We start from the raw sequence: 21,524 nt of genomic DNA, 5'->3' as shown, positions 1-21,524 counted from the left end.
GGCATGGCTCTGCAGGACCCCCTTGTCCACCCGCAAGGAAAGCACAGGGCCATGGCTTCACCTCCCGAGGCTTTGTCTCCAGAGCCCCAAGGCCTCCATCCGCAGGAGCCAGCGCCGCCAGCTGGGACAGCTCCATCTCTTGCGAGCCGCTGGCTCCCGGGCAGGTTCCCAACCCAGCGGAGCAGAGCCTCAGGGGCACCTTGCCCGAGAGCAGAGCCCGAGCAGCGTCGCCAGCTGCCGGTTGCAGAGCTGCCCAGAGGGCTGTGGATGCCTCCCTAGCTGCCACTTACCAACCCTCGCAGCCCCTTCCTTCCCCTGGGCACAGCGCACAGGAATCCAGGGACAGCCTGGGTGAGGCAGCCGCAGCTGCCGGCCAGCAGCGCAGCTCAGCGCCGGGTCCCGCACGCCGGTGAGGAGGCGCCGCAGCAGGGCTGGGCGCCGCCGGCAGCGCAGGGCGCGGGCTCTGATGCCATCTGCCGGTGGCAGCGCTCGGCCCGGGAGGGGACTCCAGGAATGGCATCTGCCAGGCGCTCAGCCTGCTTCCTTCAGGCCTCCGACGAGGCCTCTGCCCCGCTGCCAGCGCAGGGCACGGCCTCGCTCCCTCACCCACTCTGCACCCTTCGCTACTCAAAGAGCGGCCAGAACGCGGCCGTTGGGGATGGACACGCTGGGGCTGTGTGGTGCTGAGGTGGCAGCAGCTGCCCTGGCCTTGGAGATCAGCTCCTGCCAGAGTCGAGTGAGACAGCTGCCAGTGCCCACGCAAGGTCCCCATTCTGGCACTGGCAGCCTTGTGGGCAGAAGAAAGGGGCAGCAGCTCCACACCAGCAGGGACTCAGCTGGCAGTCAGCGATCAATGCCTGCCAGCAGTGACACCTACCCTCAGAGCAAGGTTTTGCTTGGCTCGGCACCACCACGGGCACCCTCTGAGCAGAGAGCCCAGCAGCAGGCAGAGTGGCTGAGCCCAGCAGCAGGGGCACTGGGAGAGCTGAGCTGGTAGCGGAGCAGCACCGCCACAGAGCAGCTGCGCGTTTGGCGTCCCCCCAGCCCTGCTGACACAGCAGGGCCGCAGGAGCACTGGCGAGGTCCCTCTGGAGCAGACCTGGGACTCAGCCTCTCGGCTGCCATCCTCACCCACCCAAGTCCCTGCGGGCAGGTGGTGAACCCCCCGAGGTGCTGCGGCTGAGGCTCACAAAGGGCAGGAGCTGTCTGACGCTGGGTGCAGGCTCCAGGGGCTGAGAGGGACTCATGCAGCAGGGACTGGGGAAGCAGAGTGTGGCTCATCCCCAGCAGGAGCCCAGCAGAACCATGCGGCCCCTGCCTCAGCCTGCTTTGGTGGTTGCAGGGCAGCGAGACCTGTTGAGAACCACTGGCAGCAGGTCTCCCTTGCTCCCTTCCCTTCCCTGGCAGCAGGTCTCCCTTGCTCCCTTCCCTTCCCTGGCAGCAGGTCTCCCTTGCTCCCTTCCCTGGAAGCATCCCGAAGGAGGTGCAGCAGACAGGCCAGCCCTGACAGGCAGAACGCAGCCTGGCTGGCACAGCTCAGCACGGGCTGGAAATGAGCAAACTCACAGCCTCCTGGAGGCAGGGGGTTGGGATCTTTGCTGGCCTCCAGCCTCCTCCCTGCGGATGTCCACCATATGCCCAGGGCAGGGAGGGCAGAGCCCATCTGTGCCCACTGCGGCACTACCAAACCAACACAGTGAGCTCGGCGCTGCCAGCCGGGACGGCCGGAGGCCGCAGGGAGCAGCAGCCAGGAGACACAGCCTGGAGACACCCAGGGATGGAAGAGCACCACGGCCAGCAGCCGAGGGCTGGGGAGCCGCAGGCAGGGTGCAGGCAGGGTGCAGGCCTCTGTGGTTCCTGCAGGCAGAGAACTTTTGCCCAGAGAGGCTGTGGAGTCTCCTTGTCTGCAGAGCTTCCAACCCGCCCTAGCCCTTGTGATCCTGGGCGAGCTGCGGGGGCTGCTCCTGCTGCTCAGCCTGGGTGATGCCCAGAGGCCCCCCAGTGCCCAGGCTGGGCTGTGTGCCCTGTGAAGCACAGGGCAGTGCTCTTGAGAAAAGTGAAGCAGTTTTATTCAAGGGGATGAGTCCACACCCAACCAGAGGCTTCATCTACATGGCACCAGCAGCACACACGGCAGGACCCACTCAGACACTCCAGCTGAACGGCGGCTCACCACACAGCACAGAGACAACACCAGAGGAGGAAGAGGAGGAGGAGGGCAGCCAGGGCTTCCCGGGGCTTCCTGGCACAACCAAACCCGCCCCAGCAGACCGCCCGGCCCAGCCACGCCGCAGCAGACCAGAGCCGGGCGCAGACCACAACACTGCTGGGTGAGCAACACAGCCCAGGGCTACAAAACGACCTGCCAGGGCAGCTGCAGCCTAAGGAGAAAGTGCACTGGCACCACCACCCCGGGCACCGGCATGCCTGGCACAGTGCTGAGGAGTCTGCAGTGCCACGGCTTCGGGTCAGCACCAGCCAGGCGACGCCAGGCCCCAGGGAGGGCAGGTGAGCACCCAGCTGCCCCGAGCACACTGAGCAGGTCTAAGGGCACTCAGCAGGGTCTGCAGAAGCCAAGCTAGGAGCTGGCACTTGCTCTGCACGGCAGAGAAACGATGCCCTGAAGACACCGCGTCCCCATGTGGGGCTGTGCCGGACGCCCAGGCCTTGCCCACAGGGTGGGCAGAGGCAGGAGCATGGTGGCCCTTGGGCAGGGTGCTCCCAGCAACCCCTCTCCTCATCTGCCTGGCCAGGTGCCAGGGAGAGCCCTCTGAGCTCTCCAAAGCCAACAGTCTTGATGCCTTTGGAGGTAATGGAGGCTCGGGGTGAGGTCAGGCCCAAGCCAGGAGCAGGTTCCAGTGATGGCTGTCTACATGGGTGGGTGCCAGTGGGTGCCAGGGCAGCTTACCGAACAGTATCTCTCTGCCCTTGGCTGGACAGCAGTTACAGCCACTCTGGGCGTACCGAGTTACACAGGGGTGGTTTATTCTCAGCAGAACCTCCTGGCTTGCTTCTCCTGAAGGGCAAAACACAACAAAGAGCTTCCAAAGCCGTCCTCCAGCCCAGGCAGCGCTGCCAAGGCAAGCCTGATGCCTCCAGCGCCACGACATCCACCCCAGGCCTTTGTTCTGGTGCTCAAAAAGGCACTTAAAGAGAAAACAACTGGACTGGGACAAAGCCACAATGGAACAGGACCAAGGGACAGGAGAGGCAATAACTTAACAGCAAGAGACTGGAGCTGGGCCCTGCCCGGGAGCAGGGAGCCCCTGAGAAACCTGAACCGCTGGCAAGGCAGCTGGGGAAGGGAACCCCAAAGGGCTGGCAAAGGGAACATCCTCCAGGAACCAAGGGCAAGAAGGAGAAGGAATTACTGGCAATCAACACCCAGCTCTGGTGCCAAATGGGTTTCCCCCCTCCCCCCCGCCCCTCGTGTGCTGGTTCCTCTCCAGCCCAGGCTGGCAGACTGGTGAACATCTGCTGCCCATCACGCCGAGCCCGCAGGGTTTGCCCAGGGTAGGGAAGGTGACACAGAGCCATGTTAGAGAAACAAGCAGCCAGAGGCAGCAGCTGGGGCAAGTACAGATGGCAGCGGTGTCAGCAGACCAGCACAAAGCCACTGCCCCCCAGCACTGCCCAGAGGGATGCTGCCAGTACCACCATGGACACAACTGCTCCCCATGGCCTGGCCACTCTGGCTGCCGCCATGGCTTTGGGCTTTACTTGTACAGCTGCCAGCCAGGTGCAGGGGCTGGGGAGCAGCTCCCAGCTGACCCAGCCTGGCCTCTACGGGGGACATGTCGTCAGCCACTGCCCAGTGCTGGAGCAGGGCAAGCACCACACACAGGGGCAGGGGCACAGGGACATGCATGGGCACAGGGCCAGCACCAGGCTGGGCCCCTAGGTGTGTGGCGCTGCAGCTATGCCTAGCACCTGCAAGTACCCATGGCTGTGGCACAGCACAGGTGAGCTCCTGGATGAGGTGGGAGCTACGGCAGGACCAGGGGGCAGACAGGACCTCCTGAAGTCCAGCTGCTCCTCTGGCCGCATACAAGCTGGGGCCTACGGTGGCACTGCAGAGATGAGGAAAATGAAGTGGGGAACAAAGACAAGCCATGGGCAGGGGCAGGAGGCTGCTGGATGAGGCAGGGCCAGAGAGGGAGCAGAGCTGGCAGAAGGGTGGGCATCAGGGAATCATCAGCACAGCTCTTTGGGGCAGCTGAGCTTGGGGCTCACACTGGGGCTGTCGGTGGCCACAGTGACCAGATGAAGCCATGGGTCACTGCGTGGAGATACGCACAAGAAGGAAGCAACTGCAGGAGAAGCAGAGAGAGCAAAGAGCAGTCAGGGAGCAGAGAAGCAGAGGGAGCAGAGAGCACTCAAGGAACAGAGAAGCAGAGAGCAGTCAAGGAACAGAGAAGCAGAGTGAGCAGAGAGCAGTCAGGGAGCAGAGATGCCCCAGCCCTTCCTGCAAGTTGGTTACCTCTGGGGTCAGCGCTCAGAGCCAAACCCAGCACAGGTTCTGTTGCATAAGCTCAGAGCTGCTGCACCACAGGGTGCAGGACAAAGTTCAAAGTGTCCCCCCAGGCCAGCTCCGCGTCTGCTATGGCAAGTACAGCTCAGGCCTCTCATGCAAGGCAGCACGACCCCAGCTGAGCCCCTGCCACCCTGCTGGGTGACCCCAGCCAGGGGACGCTGCTGTGCCATGCCCTCTGCGTCCCATCGGTCTCCTCTGTCCGTAGGCTGGGGTTAGAGACCCAGAAGTGTGTGGGGAAGGGACAGGAAGCTTCTCAGAGCCGTGCAGGTTACTGTCCTCATGCTCTGCCGAGCTTGGTCACTGCTCCTCCTTCCATCGGAGATCTTCGTGGCGTGCCCTGGGCCCTGTGCAGCAGGCAGGGTGTGCCATGCCCCGGGGAGCAGCTGTGTCCTTCTCCTTGCCTGCTGCTGATGGAGCACAGCTCAGTTCTGCTGCCAGCTGCTGCTGGTTGGGCATCACCGTGCATGCTACAGCATCTCAGGACTCAGCTTGAGCAGACAGCCCAGCCAGCTGGCACCCACTGAGCTTCCAGCTCTTCACAGCCCAGCAGTGACCGAGCCCTATCTCCCCCTCTCCTTCACGTCAGATGCCAAGGAGTGCAGAGGGCGACCTGCAAGGGTGGGCTCCTATTGCCTGACAGCACACGGAGTGCCTGCAAACAAGCCCTACAGCAAGGCCACTCTCCAGAGGACGCTGCAGAGCCAGGTTCCGAGGTAAATCTGCTGCTTGAGGAGTCTCTGGGTTCTGTACACTTGGGGCAGCTGCCCGCCAGTGCCAGCGCCCCGGCCCCGCTGCTGCCAGGGCTGCGCCGCCAGTGTCTGCAGGCTGGGGAGGCGCCCACGGGTGGGCACAGCCTGGGCTCCTTCCGGAGAGGTTCCGCGGGGCAGGGCTTGCCCCTCCGCCGGCCGGGCCCGGCCCCGGGCGCCGCACTGCCCGCGGCCCGGCCCTACATGGTGCCCGATTTGTCCGCCGAGCCGCCGGGGAAGAGCTTCTCGGTGGGGGTGACGGCAGGGCTGCCCACCCCCGAGCTGCTGCTGCTGCTGGAGCGGTGCTGCACCACCGGGCGCAGCGGACGCATGGGCGGGGGCCGCAGCTGGGTGCCCGCCAGGCGAGCCGACAGCGCCGGCTTGAAGGTGGTCAGCATCTCGGCCGTGGAGCTGCTGCTGCGGCGCAGAGCCGCCTCGGGGTCCCGGATCAGGATGGTGTGCAGGGGGCTGGCGGGCTCCGAGTTGGCAGCGCCCAGCGGGGGGTTCTTCATGGGCTCCAGCGTGTCCAGGACCACGTCTGGGGCCTGCTTGGCCGTGTTCTGCCGCTCCAGCTCCCGCAGCTCGTTCAGCGCCGTGCTCATGGTCTTCTCGATGTCCTGCCAACACCACACGGCGGTGTCAGCGCCCTGCCGCACTGCCCTGCCGCCCACCCCAGGGAGAGGCCCCCAGCCCCTGCGTCTCTGACTTCAGACAGGACCTCCAGGCAAAGCAGGAGCCCGGGGAGGGGGTGCAAGACCCAGGCTCTGGCCGCACAAAGGTGCTGCCGGCCAGGTCAGCAGGACTGGGTCACTAGCTGCAGGGGAAGCCAACCCCAAGCACCAGGAGGGATGGGGTGAGCAGCAGCCTGCCCACACCTCTGACAGGTCAGGGTCCCTCCACACGACCAAGTCCAGCAGCCGTGCAGCCCTCAAGGCCACTACTGATCCCCATCAGCTGGGTGGGAATCAAAACCAACCCAAACCCCAGCAAAGTTGGGTTGTACACATCGAGCTCCATCCCCAGCAGTTGCCCATCCCACACCCCACAATGTCCCTGGACACCACTGCACGGTGCCACACTCCTGCCCCTCAGCCAGGCCCAGAGACATTGTTCCTGCTGCGGTGCCACCCAGAGATGGTCGTGGTGCCCCAGCAGGAGCAGTGGCTCAGGGCAGGCACCGCACTACAGCCCCACGGATTGCACCAAGGCGAGCTCCCGGTGGACAGAGAAGCTGGCAGCGTGCTGCAGAGGAGAAAGCATGGCTAGAGAACGAGAGGAAGGGGCCTGGAACTGCCCCGGGGGGAGGGGTAGCAAAAATGTCTGAGCTGCACGAGTGGTCAGGGACTGGCAGGGGCTGCTCAGGGAGGTGGTGGAATGCCCATGCCTGGAGGTGCTCCAGAGAGGTGTGGACACGGCCACCAGACCATGTCACAGAGTGCCGTGGTGGGGCCGGGGTGCTGGTGGGACTGGATGACCTTGGAGGGTTTCTCCAGCCTTAATGCTGCCATGGCTCTGGCCCAGCTGGCAGCTAGGAGCAGGCAGGCAAGCCGCAGGCTGCCTTTAGCAGCCACTGCAGCTCTGTCCCTCCGGGGGGTGCTGAGAGGGATGGGCTGTGTGGCACTGCCCCACTGCCCTCAGCTCAGCCTCCGCAGGGCTGGGCAGCAGGAGCCACCTCCAGCCCTCTTACCTCCGCCAGCGCCTCTGCCTCGAGGGATTTGTGGTCGCCGAGGCTGCTGTGCCTGGTGGCGGCGCAGGCAGGCCGCAGCGGGTGCCCGTCGCCCAGCGCCTTCCTGTCGGGGTAGTTGATGCTGCCGGCGCTGCCGAAGGTGCCCAGCCGGCGCTTCTCGGGGCTCTCCAGCCGGGCCCTGCCCAGGGGCAGCTTGTGGGGGCTGCTGGGGCAGGCGGCGGCCCGCGGCGGAGTGTCGATGGCAGGGCCCAGCCCGCGGGGAGGGCTGTGGGTGTCGCCCCCGCTGCGGCGCCGAGGGATGGCAGCGCCGTCCGAGCGCAGCCGCACCCTGCGGGGAAGGCAGCACAGCGCCAGTCACCCTCCGCGGGCTGGGGCACGGCTGCTGCTGCGGGGCAGCGCCTGGCTCGGGGTGCAGACAGAGCAGCTCCCGGCTCCGGGGTGCAGACAGAGCAGCTCCCGGCTCCGGGGTGCAGACAGAGCAGCTCCCGGCTCCGGGGTGCAGACAGAGCAGCTCCCAGCCCAGGGGTGCAGACAGAGCAGCTCCCAGCCCAGGGGTGCAGACAGAGCAGCTCCCGGCTCAGGGGTGCAGATAGAGCAGCTCCCGGCTCAGGGGTGCAGACAGAGCAGCTCCCAGCCCAGGGGTGCAGATAGAGCAGCTCCCGGCTCCGGGGTGCAGACAGAGCAGCTCCCAGCCCAGGGGTGCAGACAGAGCAGCTCCCAGCCCAGGGGTGCAGATAGAGCAGCTCCCGGCTCAGGGGTGCAGACAGAGCAGCTCCCGGCTCAGAAGACAAGAGGGCAGGCAGAGAGCCAAGGCGGTGCCAGGAAGGGTGAAGGCCTCCCCGAGCAAGGCACACGGAGTCCCCTGCGTGTCCCCACAGCCCTGTGGTGCTGCCTGAGCCTGGTCTGTCCCTCGCCTGGCAGTAGCGAGGGCTCCTTACCGGCCCAGCACTCCCCCGAAGCTGTAGTCCAGGAGGTGATCTGTTGGGGACTGGATGTCGTTCTTGGAGGAGCCTTTGTCATCCAGCAGGGGCCCACTGCTGGCCTCGCTGTCCGCCTTCTGGCTCAGGCTGTCAGAGAAGGCATCATCCCTAGGGAGAGCAGACCCTCATCAGGCACGGAGCCCTGCCCAGCAGAGAGGAGCCCTGCCACACGGTGCAGCTGAGCATTACCACCCCAGCAGCTCCAGACTTTGCTGCCTTAGGGCTGGACCAAAGCCACCACTGCCAGCAGCACCTGGAGCTTGGGCAAAGCAAAACATCCCCTCTGCACCTGCCCTGTGCTGCAGCTGCCACACTAACGAATCACAGAGTGGCCTGGGTTGTGGATGACCTTGAAGATCATCCAGTGCCAACCCCTGCCACGGGTAGGGGCACCTCCTGCTAGCTCAAGGTTGCTCAAGGCCTCATCCAGCCTGGCCTAGAACTCCAGGCTTAGAGCTCCACAGCCTCTGTGGGCAATCTTTTGTGGCACCTCACCACCCTCACAGGGAAGAATTTCCTCCTCATGTCTCATCTCAACCCAGCTCCTTCCAGTTTGGAGCTACCACCCCTCATCCTGGCACTGCCAGCCCTTGTCACAAGTCCCTCCTCAGCTCTCCTGTAGCCCCTTTGGGTACTGGAAGGCTGCTCTGAGGTCTCCCGGGAGCCTTCTCCAGGCTAAGCAGCCCCAACTCTCAGTCTGTCCCTATGGCAGAGGTGCTCCAGCCCTTGGATCACCTTTGTGTCCTCCTCTGGACCTGCTCTGATCCAGGCACACTAACAGAAGTGGCACCTGCAAAGGACCCTGCGGTCTGCCTAGGGGCCAGGTGGGCACTGACCAACACCAGACAAGGAGGCAAGGCCAGGATTAAAGCTGAGTCATGGCACTGAGGGGTCAGTGACAGCTGGGGCTGGGCACCCTGAAGGACAAGACTTTGTGCTTGGCTTTATTGGCCTGAAGGAGAAACAATCTCAGCCAGCAGGTGGAGAGAGAGCTGCGAACAGGGGCAGGTTTGTCACCCAGGTCGCTAAACCCGGGAGAATCCAAGCGCCCACTGCAGGTGGCTGGAGTGGCACTGCCCCCGGCCCGACAGCAGCACGGCACTCACATGTCCTGCACCACGATGTACTGGTGGGGGATGAGGCCATCCACGCCGTTGTGCCTCCCCTCCCACCAGTCCTCCGATGCCCGGTGGTAGAGGAGCAGCGAGGCCCCTTTCTTGAAGGACAGCTCTCGGGGGGACCTCCCCACGTAGTCGAACTTGGCTATGGCCTCGATCTGCTCCACTTCTGCAGGGGGAGAAGCAGAGGCAGGGCACAGCGCCGGGCAGGGCACGGCGCCGGCACGGCTGGAGGCAGCGCCGCAGCACAGCAGCACTGGCCCAGCCCTCCGCAGCGCTTCTCACACCACCTGCTTCTCGGGCCGGTCCCCTGCCTTCGCTCGTCTGCGCTCCCGGAGCTTCTGACAGCACTTACACAAAGCCACCACCCAGCTGGGGAGCAGTGGCATTGCCCCGGGTGGGCATTATCACCCACGCTCCCACTCCCTACAGCATCCTAGCACTCTCCAGACTGGGACCTTGGCAGCTCAGAGAGATCTGGGGCTGAGCCTCCTCCAGAACCTTAGCGAATGCTGGCGATGCCCCCAGCTGCACCCATCCACAGGGGCCTGACTCCCAACACTTCCTGCTTTGCCCTCTGAAGCCAACCAGCTCCATGGACCTGGCAGCAGCCCAAAGGGACTGAAACAAAGCTGACCGTGGAGGAATCCAGGCTGCAGCTCACTTGAACACCATGCACTTTAGTTCCTGCCTGGAGGGCAGAAACATCTCCTGTAAGAGGGGGGGTGGTCTGAGATCAGCTAAAGACCCCCTGGCCTCACAGGGAGCCATTCACTGCTTCCCCAGCAAGGCACCCAGAGCACACACAGCAACAGCCCCCACCTGCCCCTGCATGCTCACAGGGGGCAAGGAGATGGAAGGAGAAGTCCTGCCTGGGATCAGTGGAACCTTACAGAACAGCTCCAAGCATCCATCCTGTGTCTGGCCACCAAGTGAGACACTGAAGCTGCACGGACACCCCACGGTGCCTAACCACACGCAGCACTCGTTACTAGAGGTGTTCAGCACTCAGCACCCAAAAGGCAGCCCCAGCACGCTGCTCCCCTGCGGGCACAGCTCCTCAGACACGGGGCCAGCTGCCTGCTGCTCACCATCGTCACTGGTGTGTGGCTCCGTGCCGTTGTCATGGTCACCCTCGTCGATGGCGCCCGGCTCGCTGTGTGGGCTGTCGCTGCAACAGAGCGCAGCAGTCAGGTCACAGGCGGGGCTGCTCCGCGGCGCCCGGCACACGGGACCCGCTGGGAAGCACTGGCCACAGCGCCACCAGAAAGCATCGGGCCTGTGGCTCTGGTGGGGCTGAGATGGTCACCTGAAGCCACAGCAGGGCTCTGAACCTGCTCCAAGAGCAGCAGACACTGCCACCGCCCTGCCCAGCCCACCAGCTCCTGTGCTGTCCCCAAGAGTCTCACCTGTACTTGGCAACACAAGCACAAGGTGAGGCTCAGCGAGAACATTCCAGTCCCTCCTCCACAGCCAGCTTCAGCACTTTGTCCTCTGCCTCTGCCAATGAGGGTGGTGGCAGGTGACCAGCACCAGGGAAGATCAGGTCTCGGAAGTGCTCAGGACTCAGGCACACACCAGCTGCGACCTGTTACCAGCACTGCTTTGGCAAAGCCCAGAGCTGAGCAGAGCTCCAGAATGCCACCACCCTCCAGATGAGTTTGTGACAGCTTCACATTTCTGGCAGCTGGGCTGTGGAGGTTTGCCATCCTGGGCACATGAAGGAGGGTCACTGTGCACCAGCTGCAGTCACTGATCCCACCCATGACAAACTCCTCTGGTATCCAGCACTGACAAAAGAAAAGGAACTGGAAGGTCCAGGCTGACTCCAAACTAAGGGAGTTCACCCACCCAGCACATGCTGAAGGAGCTACAGGACTCTGTTCACGAACTGCAGCCCAGGAGCTGCTTGCTTAGATTTGACCTGGGCTGCTCCAAACACATTCCTGTGAATCTGCAGCTGGAAGAAGCTGCAGCAACATTAATCTCGACACTGGGAAAGGGCTCCTGAGGCTCCTACTAAGGGCTGTGCTGCTGAGACAGCATGAGAGAAGAAGAGCTCAGAGGAGCTGCAGCAAACATGACCAATGTAAGGAGGGACTGATGAGGCAGCCCTGCAGGCTCTCCTGCTCTCCTGAAGGTGCTGAGACCCAAGACCCATGCAGCCTGGCATGCAGCAGGACTGTGAGCCAGCGTGAGGGCACCAGCAGGTCAGCTGCACACCAGGCCACAGCTAGCTTAGCGCCTCTCACTAGAACAAAGGCAAAACCCCTTCTGCAGAAGGCAGACTCACCCAGCCCCCTGCTCAGCCGGGGCTCAGCTGCCCTCAGTGCTAAGGCTGAGCCTCTTTAAAGCTCTCCTCAAATCCCATCCTCTTGGGGGTCTGCTTCTGATCCCTTCTGGGGCACTGGTGTGAGCTGGGCCCACCTCTCTGCCTGCCAGGAATCAAGCCAAAGCTCTGCCTTTTGTCACAGGTTCGTGGGCAGTGCCAGAGGATAATGCTGGGGAACCCAGAAGACAAGGAGGGGATGAGGCTGGAGGGCCTGCGGCAGAGCAGCCCCGCCCCGGTGCTCAGCAGCACTCACCAGTACTCCTCCCCTCCAGCCATGCACTTCTCGTAGACAGGCCCCTCCAGCTCGCGGGGGCTGGGGAAGATGCCCTCGTGGTTAATGATGATGGTTTTGATGACCTCATTGACATGGGCTTGGCAGGACACGGGATCCTGCCCGTCTGGAATGTGCATCAGAGTGGGCCCGAAGCAGATGGCCAGGTTGTAGGGATCCATCATGTTCTCATCGCTGTACTGCGACAAGCTGCGGGCACAAGCAGAGGCAGCCGCCCTCAGGCTACTCAGAGCTGTCCCAGCAACCATCCTAGCCCCAGGGAGCAGCCACTGCTGGACAGCCCTGAGCACACAGCCGCGGCTGGGCAGGCTCAGGGAGGAGACCCCCAGCACCCAGGGAGCAGCCTCCACTGCTGGACAGCCCTGAGCACACAGCCATGGCAAAGTTCAGCTCCCCATGGCAGCACCACAAAGGATCCTACAACAAAGACAGGGCAAAAGAGGAGGGGATGGAGGAAACCCAAAGGACTCACTGGTTAAGGAAGGCAAAAAGGTATCTCATGACCACGATGACAGCCCGGGGCAGAGTGATGATGATCTGCTGGATCTGGTGCACCCTCTCAGTGGGATTCTCAATCTCTGGAACACAGAGCAGACCTTTGAACCTTCTCAGCAGCAGGCAACACGGTACCAGGGGGTCTTGCTCCAGGGCTAGCAGCCGCTGAGCAAGGAGAAGAGAGGTGTTTCACTGGCTTGGCACTGAAGGTGCAGCCAGAGTCAGGCAGGATGCTTCCTGTTTGCTGCTCCAGGTGTGCCGTGCTGCTTCACAGAGCAGGACCGAGGAGTTGTCCCCGAGCTGCCTCACAGCAAGCCCTGTGCCACTGCCCTCTGGGCATCAGCTGGCTCTCCTGACACTGCTAAGCCTCTCCGGCCACCGACACAGGAGGGGAAGGAGCCATTAGCAGTGAAAGCCACACGAAGGACTTCACCAGCCAGTCCCGCTGGAGCTCCCCAGGTGCCAAGAGCCTGAAGCCCACAGGATCCTAACACCTCTCCTACAGCCGAGCGTGCAGCAGGGCCCCACCAGCTCTCAGCAGCACGCTCAGCCTGGCCTCTGCCCTCCCCCTGGGGAGGCATTTCTAGGCCTTGCCAATAAATCAATGGCAGCACTACAATCACTTTGAAATCAGCCCAGCTGGGGCACCTGGGGCTGGCAGGAGCTGGCAGCAGAGTGCAGGACACAGCAAAAACCTTTCCCCGATGTAAGTCCAGAGCCTGCAAGCAGAACCCTTCGGCTCCACTCACATCCCAGAGCACTTCTGCTTCTCTTTGGGATGGGAATGCAGAGCAAGAACTTGGCTGAGGAGTGAAGCTGAACCCATCTGCAGATCAAGGGCTGGAGTAGCTCTGTCAGCAGCCAAGCTTCTGACCTTCGGTGCGGTCAGCAGAAGACACTGAGCTGAAGTGCGACCCCCGGCAGGTCCCAGAAGCCAGGGCTGCATGCAGGGCACAGCGTGTGCAGCCCAGCAGCCTAAGCTTGGAGGTGACCCTCTGGCGATCCTCAGCACCCCCAAGGAGCCATGGCAGAGTGTTCGACCCCTCCCTCACCTCCAGCCCTGCATCCATGCTCTTCACATCCTTTCCCAACACCTTGCCCCGCAGCCCCACAGCCCTTCTTACAGCAGGGCAACTCGGAGGGGCACCTGCCCCACTTACTGCTGCTGCAGTGCCCCCAGCTCTGCCCAGGTACTCACTTATTGTAGAGAGCAAATCCTGAAACCTCTCCTTAGGGAAGAGAGGGTTCTCCAGCCCCCGGAAGTACAGCTTCAGCACCCCAGCCACGGAATTGATGTCCCTCTCATTCTGGTCGTCAGCCAGGGGGTCTTCACCTGCCGGGGACAGGCCTCATCTGCAGCACTGCTGGCAGGCTGGACCAGCACAGCAGGCTTTCCCCAGCTCAGTGGGAACCCAAAGCTCCCCACAGCTCCCAGCATCTCCTCTGTGTGCCCTGGTGATGCCGAGCCAGCAGGAGAGGACTTGCAGGAGGTAACTGACACAGCAGCCTGCTGAGGCATGGTCCAGCCCTCCCTGCACAAGCCCAGGCTACTGGGCAGATCTTACACCTCCTGAAGGTGCTATTAGTCGGAGCTGGTGCTCCTCCACAGCCTCCAGCCCTCCGCAGCTCTGCACTGACAGCAGCAGCTTGGAGCTGAGCAGATCCAGGCACTGGTGGGTGAAAGCCAGAGAGGGGCTTGGCTGGACGACACAGGCATGGCTCTGGAGGGCACTGCACAAGCTGGCAGCTATGAGAGGTTGCCAGTGCTGAAGGGATTTGGAGGCTGGTTCCCCTTAAACTGGGTGTGCAAATCCTCCAGCCTCTGCCTCCTTCGCTGCCTGAGCCTTCTGATGCTGCTCAGAGCTCAGTGTCCCAGAGCTTCCCCTTCACTCGGTGACAGCAGACTGCCTTGCACCATCGGTGTGGTCAGAACCACTGCTGGCTCCACCACCACCACTGCACCAGGGACCCCTGGCCATGCTGCTCCTGCCCTGGCACACGGCTGCAAGGAGGAAAATGGATCCCCCAGAAAACTGGTTTGTGCCTCATTTGATGCTTTCATGCTCATAGCGACTGTGGTAGAGCTCTGCATCCACCCCTGCTTCTCATCCTGTTCCCTTCACCACTGCTGGAGATGCAGGCCTGAGCCAGTTGCAGAGGGCTGACCCCACCCACCTACCCATGGTGTCTCTCACAGAAGGCAGAGCTTCAGCACAGGCGTTGCCCTGCCTGATGCAGGCAGCACAGCCTGGCAGTCCAGCCGGGAGCTGTGCTGGGACCCAGCTGCACAGCCCTGGCTGCTTACCTCTCTCGAAGGAATTCTTGATGTCATTGACTTCGACCTGGGAGCCAGGGACCCTGAAAATGCCCTGCTGCTGAAGGCCTGCAAGAAAACAAGGTGTCAGAGCCCTGTCTGCTGGAGAACAGCAGGGACTGGGAGCAGGTGCAGAGCCCCAGGGCAGGAAGGGGCCAGGCTGCCACAAGCCATTTCTGCTCATCTTCCCCAGGCAAAGGGCTCCTGCTGGCCTGGGGTCTGTGCAAACTACTTCACCTGAGGAATGCTAACAAGACCTCAGCGTTCACCACCCATCCAGGGAGCCCACCCAGCAAGAGCACCTGTGGGCATGCCCTGTGCAGACAGCCCCTGCTGGTGCCAGCAAGCCAACTCACCGTAGAGGTTGATGTAACGAATGCAGCTCTCCACCACCAGAGGAATGGCCTGGCCAGAGTCCTTCGTGGGACAGAGGGGAGAAGCACAGCAATTACTGGTGTGTGGTGACACAGAAAGGGACTGCACCAGAGAGCAGGACCCAGAGACTGCAGAGTGTGAACCAGCAGAGGTTAGAGGCTGTGAGCCCAGAGCCAGGACATCAGTGCCACCAGGTTTAGTGAGAGCAGAGGCAGGAGGAGGTGCTGCACACAGCAGGGCATCAGGAGCTGAGCACACGTGGTGCAAGCAGCTGGGCACCAACAGCCTCCCTGGGGTGTGAGGGCCACTGCTGTCTGCTGGAGCCAGGGGATGACAGCTCCTGCGCCTGGCAGGTGCCATGCTGAGCCAGGACAAAGCCTGTGCTCTGCCAGTCTGGCAGATGAGCTCCCGGTGCCATGGCTCACCACAAGCAGCACGAGCTGTTGGCAGTCGTGCTGGAACCCCAAGCCCAGCACACGAATGAGCTGCCTGAACCCCTGAGGAGCTTTGGCTCTCGTGTCAAAGCTGCTGCTCTGCAGGCCCCTCGTGGAAGGAGCCCCGGGGGGAGCAGGAGCTGTGCCCAGCTGCCCAAGCGTGTGGCCATGGCACTCTGGGGCATGCTTTAGTGGCCATGGCGGCGTTAGGTCACCAGGTGGGCTCAGTGACCTGAGATGGCTTGTCCAGCCCAAGGAGTCAGTGGCTGGCTGCCCTCGGGGGCTGTGGTTGCTCGCCCTGGCAGAGCACAGTGGCACTCTCTGGCTGCCCGAGCCCGAGCAGACAGGTCCCCGGTACCTGATTCCTGGTGCGCGCATTCCTCCTTCCTCTGAGGCACAGAAAAGCAGCAGTGGGAAGAAAGGAGAAGGTTAAGCAGGGACAGGCCCAGTCAGAGGTGAGAGCCCTTCTGGAGGCCGTGAACGCTCAAGTGCAATGGCAGCTCAGCAGGGAGTGTGTGCCCCCCTGCCACACTGCACCCCAGCCTCTGTGACTTCGGAAGGAGCCTCTTGGGTTTCTCCTCTCCCTGCCCCTGCAGGAGCATGAGGACAAGGCCAGACCCTGCCCGGGTGGACAAGTTCTCCAGGAGCCAGCAGCGTGCCCTCGTGGACAGGACCAATGGTGTCTGGAGGTGCATGGAGCAGGAATGTGGGCAGCAGGTCAAGGGAGGGTCTCCACCCCCTCTACTCCCTGGTGAGACCACACCAGAGTGTTGTGCCCAGCTCTGGGCTGCCCAGCTCAAGAGAGGCAGGGAACTGCTGGAGAGGCCAGGGCAGGCTGCAGAGCTGCTGAGGGGCCTGGAGCAGCTCTGGGAGCAGCACAGGCTGAGAGCCCTGGGGCTGAGAGCCTGCACAAGAGCAGCCCCAGAGGGCAGCTGAGCAATGCTCAGCAAGAGGGAAAGGAGCTGAGGGGGGCAAGAGGCTGGGGCCAGGCTCTGCTCAGTGCTGCCCAGGCACAGCACAAGGGGCACTGGGCACAGACTGGAGCCCAGGAGGTTCCATGTGAGCAGGAGGAGAAAGTTGTTTGTTGTGAGGGTGCTGGAGGCCTGGAGATTTCAAACCCCAACTGGACACACTCCTGTGCAGCCTGTTCTGGGTCAGCTACTCTTGCTGGGGGCTGGAGTAGCTATCTCCAGAGGTCCCTTCCATCCCCTAGCATTCTATGATTCCATGCTGGTGCAGCTCCAGAGAGAGCTGCCCATGGCAGTGCAGGGTCTGCAGCCTGAGGGGCAGCCCCCGCAGCACCCCTGAGGAGCTCCCCCCAGCACAGGCAGCCTTCTGCTGGATGCATTCCCACAGCAGATCACTGCCCTGCGCAGAGCTGCTCAGGCTGCACTCTAATGAGCTTTGCCTGCTTAAACCCCATTTAAGTGAGGAGTAATCACCAGAATTAACGCCCTGAGCAGCTTTGCCCAGCCTGTCCCTGCGGCAGCAGCTGCTTGATGCCTGCCCTGGGGCTCAGGACTGCCCTCAAGGAGCCTCAGGGCTGGGCAGGGCCTCTCACTGCATCTAATCCGAGGGTTTGTCACCGCAAGGCTTTCACTGCAGCTTTCCCACTCAGGGTTCATTTCCCTGAGCAGCTGGGAGAGCTGCACCTCCTCTGGCAAGCCCTCCAGCAGCCCAAGTGCTGCCTTCTGGAGCACCAGAGCTGGAGGTCTCCTCTGAGACAAATCCCACAGCTCTTCCTTCTCCTCCTGGGTAATGCCCTGGGATGAGCAGGGCCAAGTGCCTCCTTCCACTGGGGTGCACTGGTGCCGAGCTGCTCTGAGCTCAGCCCAGCTCCAAGGCACCCAGGAGCCAGAGAGAGAAATCCTCACCGAGGTAAACCTCTGCTGCTCACAGTGGCTGGGTGCAGGTGGAGCACAGAGCTCCCCGGGGACGACCAGCAGGGCAGGGCAGGGAATGGAGGGGCAGGGAATGGAGGGGCAGGGCAGGGCAGGGGAAGCAGGCCACCATTGCACCCTGAGCGCTCACCAGGTCCTCCAGGCACGAGTACCTGAATGAAGACTTCCATATTGCCGTTAAAGAGCTTATGGTTATAGACTGAGAGGGGCCTAGGTCTCCTCATTTTCTGTGGCTTAGGGGGCAGGCAGGGGGGCCTGGGAGAAAACGGAACAAAATCAGTCAGCAGCAGCAATGCAATGGCAGAGGGCAGCTCGCAGGGTGGTGGCTGGGAGCAGGGCACAACCAGACAAGCCTCTGCCAGGGCCTCGCACCTGCAGCTGCTGCGGCCTCAGCATCCTCACCACGGACTCCACTCCCCAGCACCCAGGGACTGCCAAGAGCTCCACAGCCTCCACAAGAGAGGTGTCAGATGGCCCCCGGGGACGTGTTCTAGTGGCCGTGGTGGTGCTGGGCTAGACCTCAGAGAGCCTTTCCAACCCCTGTTCCGTGCTTCCATGCCCACGCACAGGGCCTGTGGCTCCTGGGGACCTGCTGCTGCCCACCCCAGCAGCCAAGGGGGAGCCAGGTCAGTCTGGGCCAGTGGTGGCCTCGCTGCTGCAGGGCCCGAGGCTAGGCTGAGCCCAGGTGCAGCTGGCCAGGGTAGGAGCAGGCAGCAGAGCCCAGGTGTAGGCAGCTCCCAGAAGCACACCAGAGCTGGTCCCTGCACCCCTGGCTGCAAGCCCAGGTGAAGATCATAGCCTGTCCTTACACAGAGGGCACCTGACTGCCCGTGCTGCAGTCCTGAGGATGCCCAGCCCTGATGCCAGCCAGCCTGGTGCCAGCAGCACAGCCCCTCTAACCAGAAGGAGAGGGAGAAGGGACCCTGCCCTCCTGTGCCCTCTGCTCAGGAGCCTCCTTCCTGCCTGGGAAGGCAGCCCAGGCCCCACCATCTGCTCCTGCATCTCCTGCAGTGAACAAAGGCTTTGTTGGGATGGCAAATCCTCCACTGAGGCAGGGCTGGAGAGGGGGGCATAGAGAGGAGCTTGACATGGCCCAGTCCTGCTTAGCACAGCACAGACAGGGACCTGGTGGAGCAGGGCCAGAGCAGGCCACAGCAGTGCTGGCAGGGCTGAAAGGGCTCTGCTGTGAGACTTGGGAGTGTGCACCCTGGAGGAGAGAAGCTCCAGAGAGACCCTCTGGTGGCCTTGCAGTGCTCCAAGGGGACAGGCAGAAATGCAGGGACAGAGTTGTGAGCAGGGCCTGTGGTGACAGGACAGGGGGGGATGGTTTGGACTCTGAGAAGAGAGAAGTGTTTGGCAGTGAGGGTGGGGAGAGCCTGTGCCAGGCTGCCCAGAGAGGTGGGAGCTGCCCCTCAGCTGGCAGCACTGCAGGTCAGGGTGCCTGGGGCTGTGAGCAGCTGCTCTGGCTGGGGCTGTCCCTGCTGGGGACAGGGGTTGAAGTGGATGAGCTTTGGGGATCCCTTCCCACTCAGACCATTGCAGCACTCTGTGATCCTGGGAGATGTCTGGAGGCTCTGCTGGCCCTGCTGAGGAAGCAGCAGGCTCAGAGCAAGCCACCAGCACTCTGGAGATGCTTTATGGACTGGACACAGATCAAAGCCTCCTGCCTGTGACATCCCCCCAGCACCATCTCCTGCTGCAGAGGGATGAAAGCAGAGCCCAGGCTTGCTCTGCACTCCCATCCAGAGGCTGGGGGCTGGTGGGGACACATCAGAGTCCTCAGACGAGCAGGGATGGCAGGGAGTGGGTGCTAGCACCGCACCTCAGAACGGAGGTGGGTTCTGGAGGTGGCAGGGAGTGGGTGCTGGAGGTGGCAAAGCAAGCCAAGGGCTCCTCTGTCACCACCCTGATTAACACTTCAGGAGCAGGGCAGCGATGTGGAGCTGGGGGCACTACCCCTGCCACCACGGGCAGCTGGGAGCTGGGCAGATGTGCAGCCCGGTGAGCTGTGTCCATAGTTAAACCAAGCAGCCTGCCAGGGCCGGGCCCTGCTGCCAGGGGCAGAGAGGGAGCAGCTCACCTGGTTGTTCCGCATTCGGCTCTTTCACCTGTGGAGAAACAGAAGGCTGCAGCACCTCTCCACGCCAGCCAGCACGCTCACACAGGGCTGCCAGGCCCCAGCTCCTGCCTGCTGGCAAAAGGAAGCTGGACACGCCCAGCAGCTGGGCCGGTGCTGAGCTGGCTGCCAGACCAGCCCCCAACACTAGAAGACATTACAAGTCCAAGCCAAGGGAGAGGAAAGGCATCCCCAGTTGCCACCGAGGGCTGGGCAGATGAGGTCCATCCCCAGGCACTCCAAGGGCCCTGCAGTGAGTGCTTCTCTAGCTGAGGACTGGCCACAGTCAGCAGGACAGGGGCAGCCCCTCTCTGCACCCTCTGGCAGCCTCTGCTCTGCCTGCCAGGATCCTCATTCCCTCCGTGTGGTTTTGGATCTCAGCACTGAGACCTGCTCAGTTTTTAACCCATCAGTCACTGGGGAGCCTCAGGCCATTGCCCCTGCTGCCAGTGCCCTCAAGCCAGCAGAGCTCTTGCCTCCTTTCTCTAAGGCACACGAAGGAGAGCTTCGGCTGCAGTGCCTGCAGAAGGCAAAGCTGGCAGCCAGCTCCTCCCTGCCAAAGAGAAGCACTCTGGGGCACACCCAGCCTCCTGCCCAGGGAGCAGCAGCTCACCATGAAGGCAGCATCTGGCTCCTACAGAGCAGGAGGTGGCATCTGAAAACCTTCCACAGCTGTTCCTGCACCACTCCAGAGAGTTAAAATGCCTGACCCTGGGCTCTTCTTCCTAAGCATGCCACCGAGTGCTGCCCACTCCTCTGCAAGGGATTCGCCACTTGTTGCACTGATCCAGGGGAGCCTTAGCAGTGCGCAGAGCTCTGCTGCACCAGGATCTCTGGGCAGAGCCTCCAAGGGTCCAGCTCTGTGCCACTCACACTCCATTGAAGCCTGAAGCAGAGCCAGGAGCTGGGGGCACTGCCTGCCAGTCCCCACCAAGTCTCCCACCACCCCTGGCCTCTTTGCAGGGTGTGAAGAGGTTAAGGCAGCTGCAGCCCAGGAGGTAGATTTTGAAGGCTAAACAAACTTGACAGAGCTGCCTCAGGGCAAGTCACAAACGTGCAGCTTAGGGGCACAAGGCGGCTACAGTGCCCAAAAAGCTGCTGGCAAACCTGGAGCACAGCACCAGGGACAGGAGAATCTGTGTGCTCAGGGCTGTACTAGGGGGGAGGGAGGGGGTAGGAAGGGAGAAGACAGCAGGTTGCAGCTGGAGGAGTCTCTGCTGCTGGAGCTGCTGTGCAGCACTTGGGCATGCTAAGATCCAAACACCTTCCTCTGCGTGCAGTGCCAAAGAAAGGTGGCACAAGAGCAGCACGGCAGGGAAACAATGCCCAGCACACAGGGACACTCAGACACAGCTGGGGCTGAGAGCTGAGCCCACTGTGGAACCAGCCCTCAGTTCCAGTACTCACCTTCTCCCAGGGTCTGCTTCAGCAGGTCGTGCTTGGCCTGCAGCTTGGTGATCAGGTTGCTGCCGTTCAGGTACTCCTTGAATTTCTGGCAGTGAAACCAAAGCAAATGAGGAAGGTTAAGGCAGCTGCCAGCTGGGGGGCTGCTGGAGCGGCTCAGAGGCTGGCAGGCTGCACAGAGCCCACCTAAGCTGTGCTGCGGGACCGAGCAGGGCCGAGCTTGGCTGCCCCTGCGCTCTCCTTGGTGCTGCCTCTCCTGCCTGGGAGTGCACAGCTGCAAGGGCAGGAGCTGACAGCAGGGCCGCCGTGTGGGGCTGCTGGCAACAGCCTGGCACATCCAAGAGGCCCTCTCTGCCCGGCAGGAGCTGTGCCAGAGCGGTGCCAGAGCTCCCAGCATCTCAGACCTGCCCAGGGCAGGGACTGGCCACGTGCACTGGGCACACGACTGTGCGGCACAGCTCCCGGTTACCCTGGGGCTGCCTGGCACCAGCAACAGTCCAGAGGAAGCAGTTCTGCAGAGTCAGGCAGAGGCATGGCACAGATCAGGCTCTTGCAAGAAGCATTCAATAAATCCCCAAGCACGCCTCAGAACGAAAGATGCCAGGTCCCCTTGGCAGGGACCATCAGAGTGACTGCAAGGGAGAGCAGGAGCTGTGCTGTGCACATGGATGTGGCACAGGATGCTGCCAACCTCAGCCTGCCAGCCATGCTTCACAGGGGCCGCTGCAGATGCCTGCAAGGGCTGCAGAGGACCTTAAACCTGTCTGGGCGTCAAGGCTGGGACCAAGGTGGCAAA

General features: G+C 62.6%; 1 protein-coding gene across 6 annotated transcripts in view; it reads right to left on the bottom strand.

Moving 5' to 3' along the window:
- Window positions 1-2,052: 2,052 nt before the first annotated feature.
- SRGAP3 (SLIT-ROBO Rho GTPase activating protein 3) overlaps window positions 2,053-21,524 on the bottom strand; it is a 61,224-nt gene continuing 41,752 nt past the window's right edge. For 2 of the 6 annotated variants that reach the window (XM_064156130.1, XM_064156132.1), the window contains 13 exons: window positions 20,732-20,816; window positions 19,289-19,316; window positions 17,361-17,463; window positions 14,855-14,915; window positions 14,490-14,567; window positions 13,383-13,517; window positions 12,162-12,267; window positions 11,651-11,878; window positions 10,157-10,236; window positions 9,054-9,234; window positions 7,906-8,055; window positions 6,968-7,295; window positions 2,053-5,897 (listed from right to left, as the gene is read on the bottom strand). In XM_064156130.1, the coding sequence (XP_064012200.1) occupies window positions 5,481-5,897; window positions 6,968-7,295; window positions 7,906-8,055; window positions 9,054-9,234; window positions 10,157-10,236; window positions 11,651-11,878; window positions 12,162-12,267; window positions 13,383-13,517; window positions 14,490-14,567; window positions 14,855-14,915; window positions 17,361-17,463; window positions 19,289-19,316; window positions 20,732-20,816 (1,980 nt within the window). In that variant the 3' untranslated portion in view covers window positions 2,053-5,480. Of the gene's footprint in view, window positions 5,898-6,967; window positions 7,296-7,905; window positions 8,056-9,053; window positions 9,235-10,156; window positions 10,237-10,474; window positions 10,856-11,650; window positions 11,879-12,161; window positions 12,268-13,382; window positions 13,518-14,489; window positions 14,568-14,854; window positions 15,002-15,665; window positions 15,697-17,360; window positions 17,464-19,288; window positions 19,317-20,731; window positions 20,817-21,524 lie in introns of those variants that run through there. The other 4 variants (XM_064156131.1, XM_064156133.1, XR_010305136.1 and 1 more) reach the window with 4 other exon arrangements.

Source organism: Pogoniulus pusillus, chromosome 16 (assembly GCF_015220805.1).
Source record: "Pogoniulus pusillus isolate bPogPus1 chromosome 16, bPogPus1.pri, whole genome shotgun sequence".
Classification (NCBI taxonomy): domain Eukaryota; kingdom Metazoa; phylum Chordata; class Aves; order Piciformes; family Lybiidae; genus Pogoniulus; species Pogoniulus pusillus.
The sequence above is the reverse complement of the archived record's forward strand: the minus strand, read 5'-3'. Positions and strand labels throughout refer to the sequence as shown.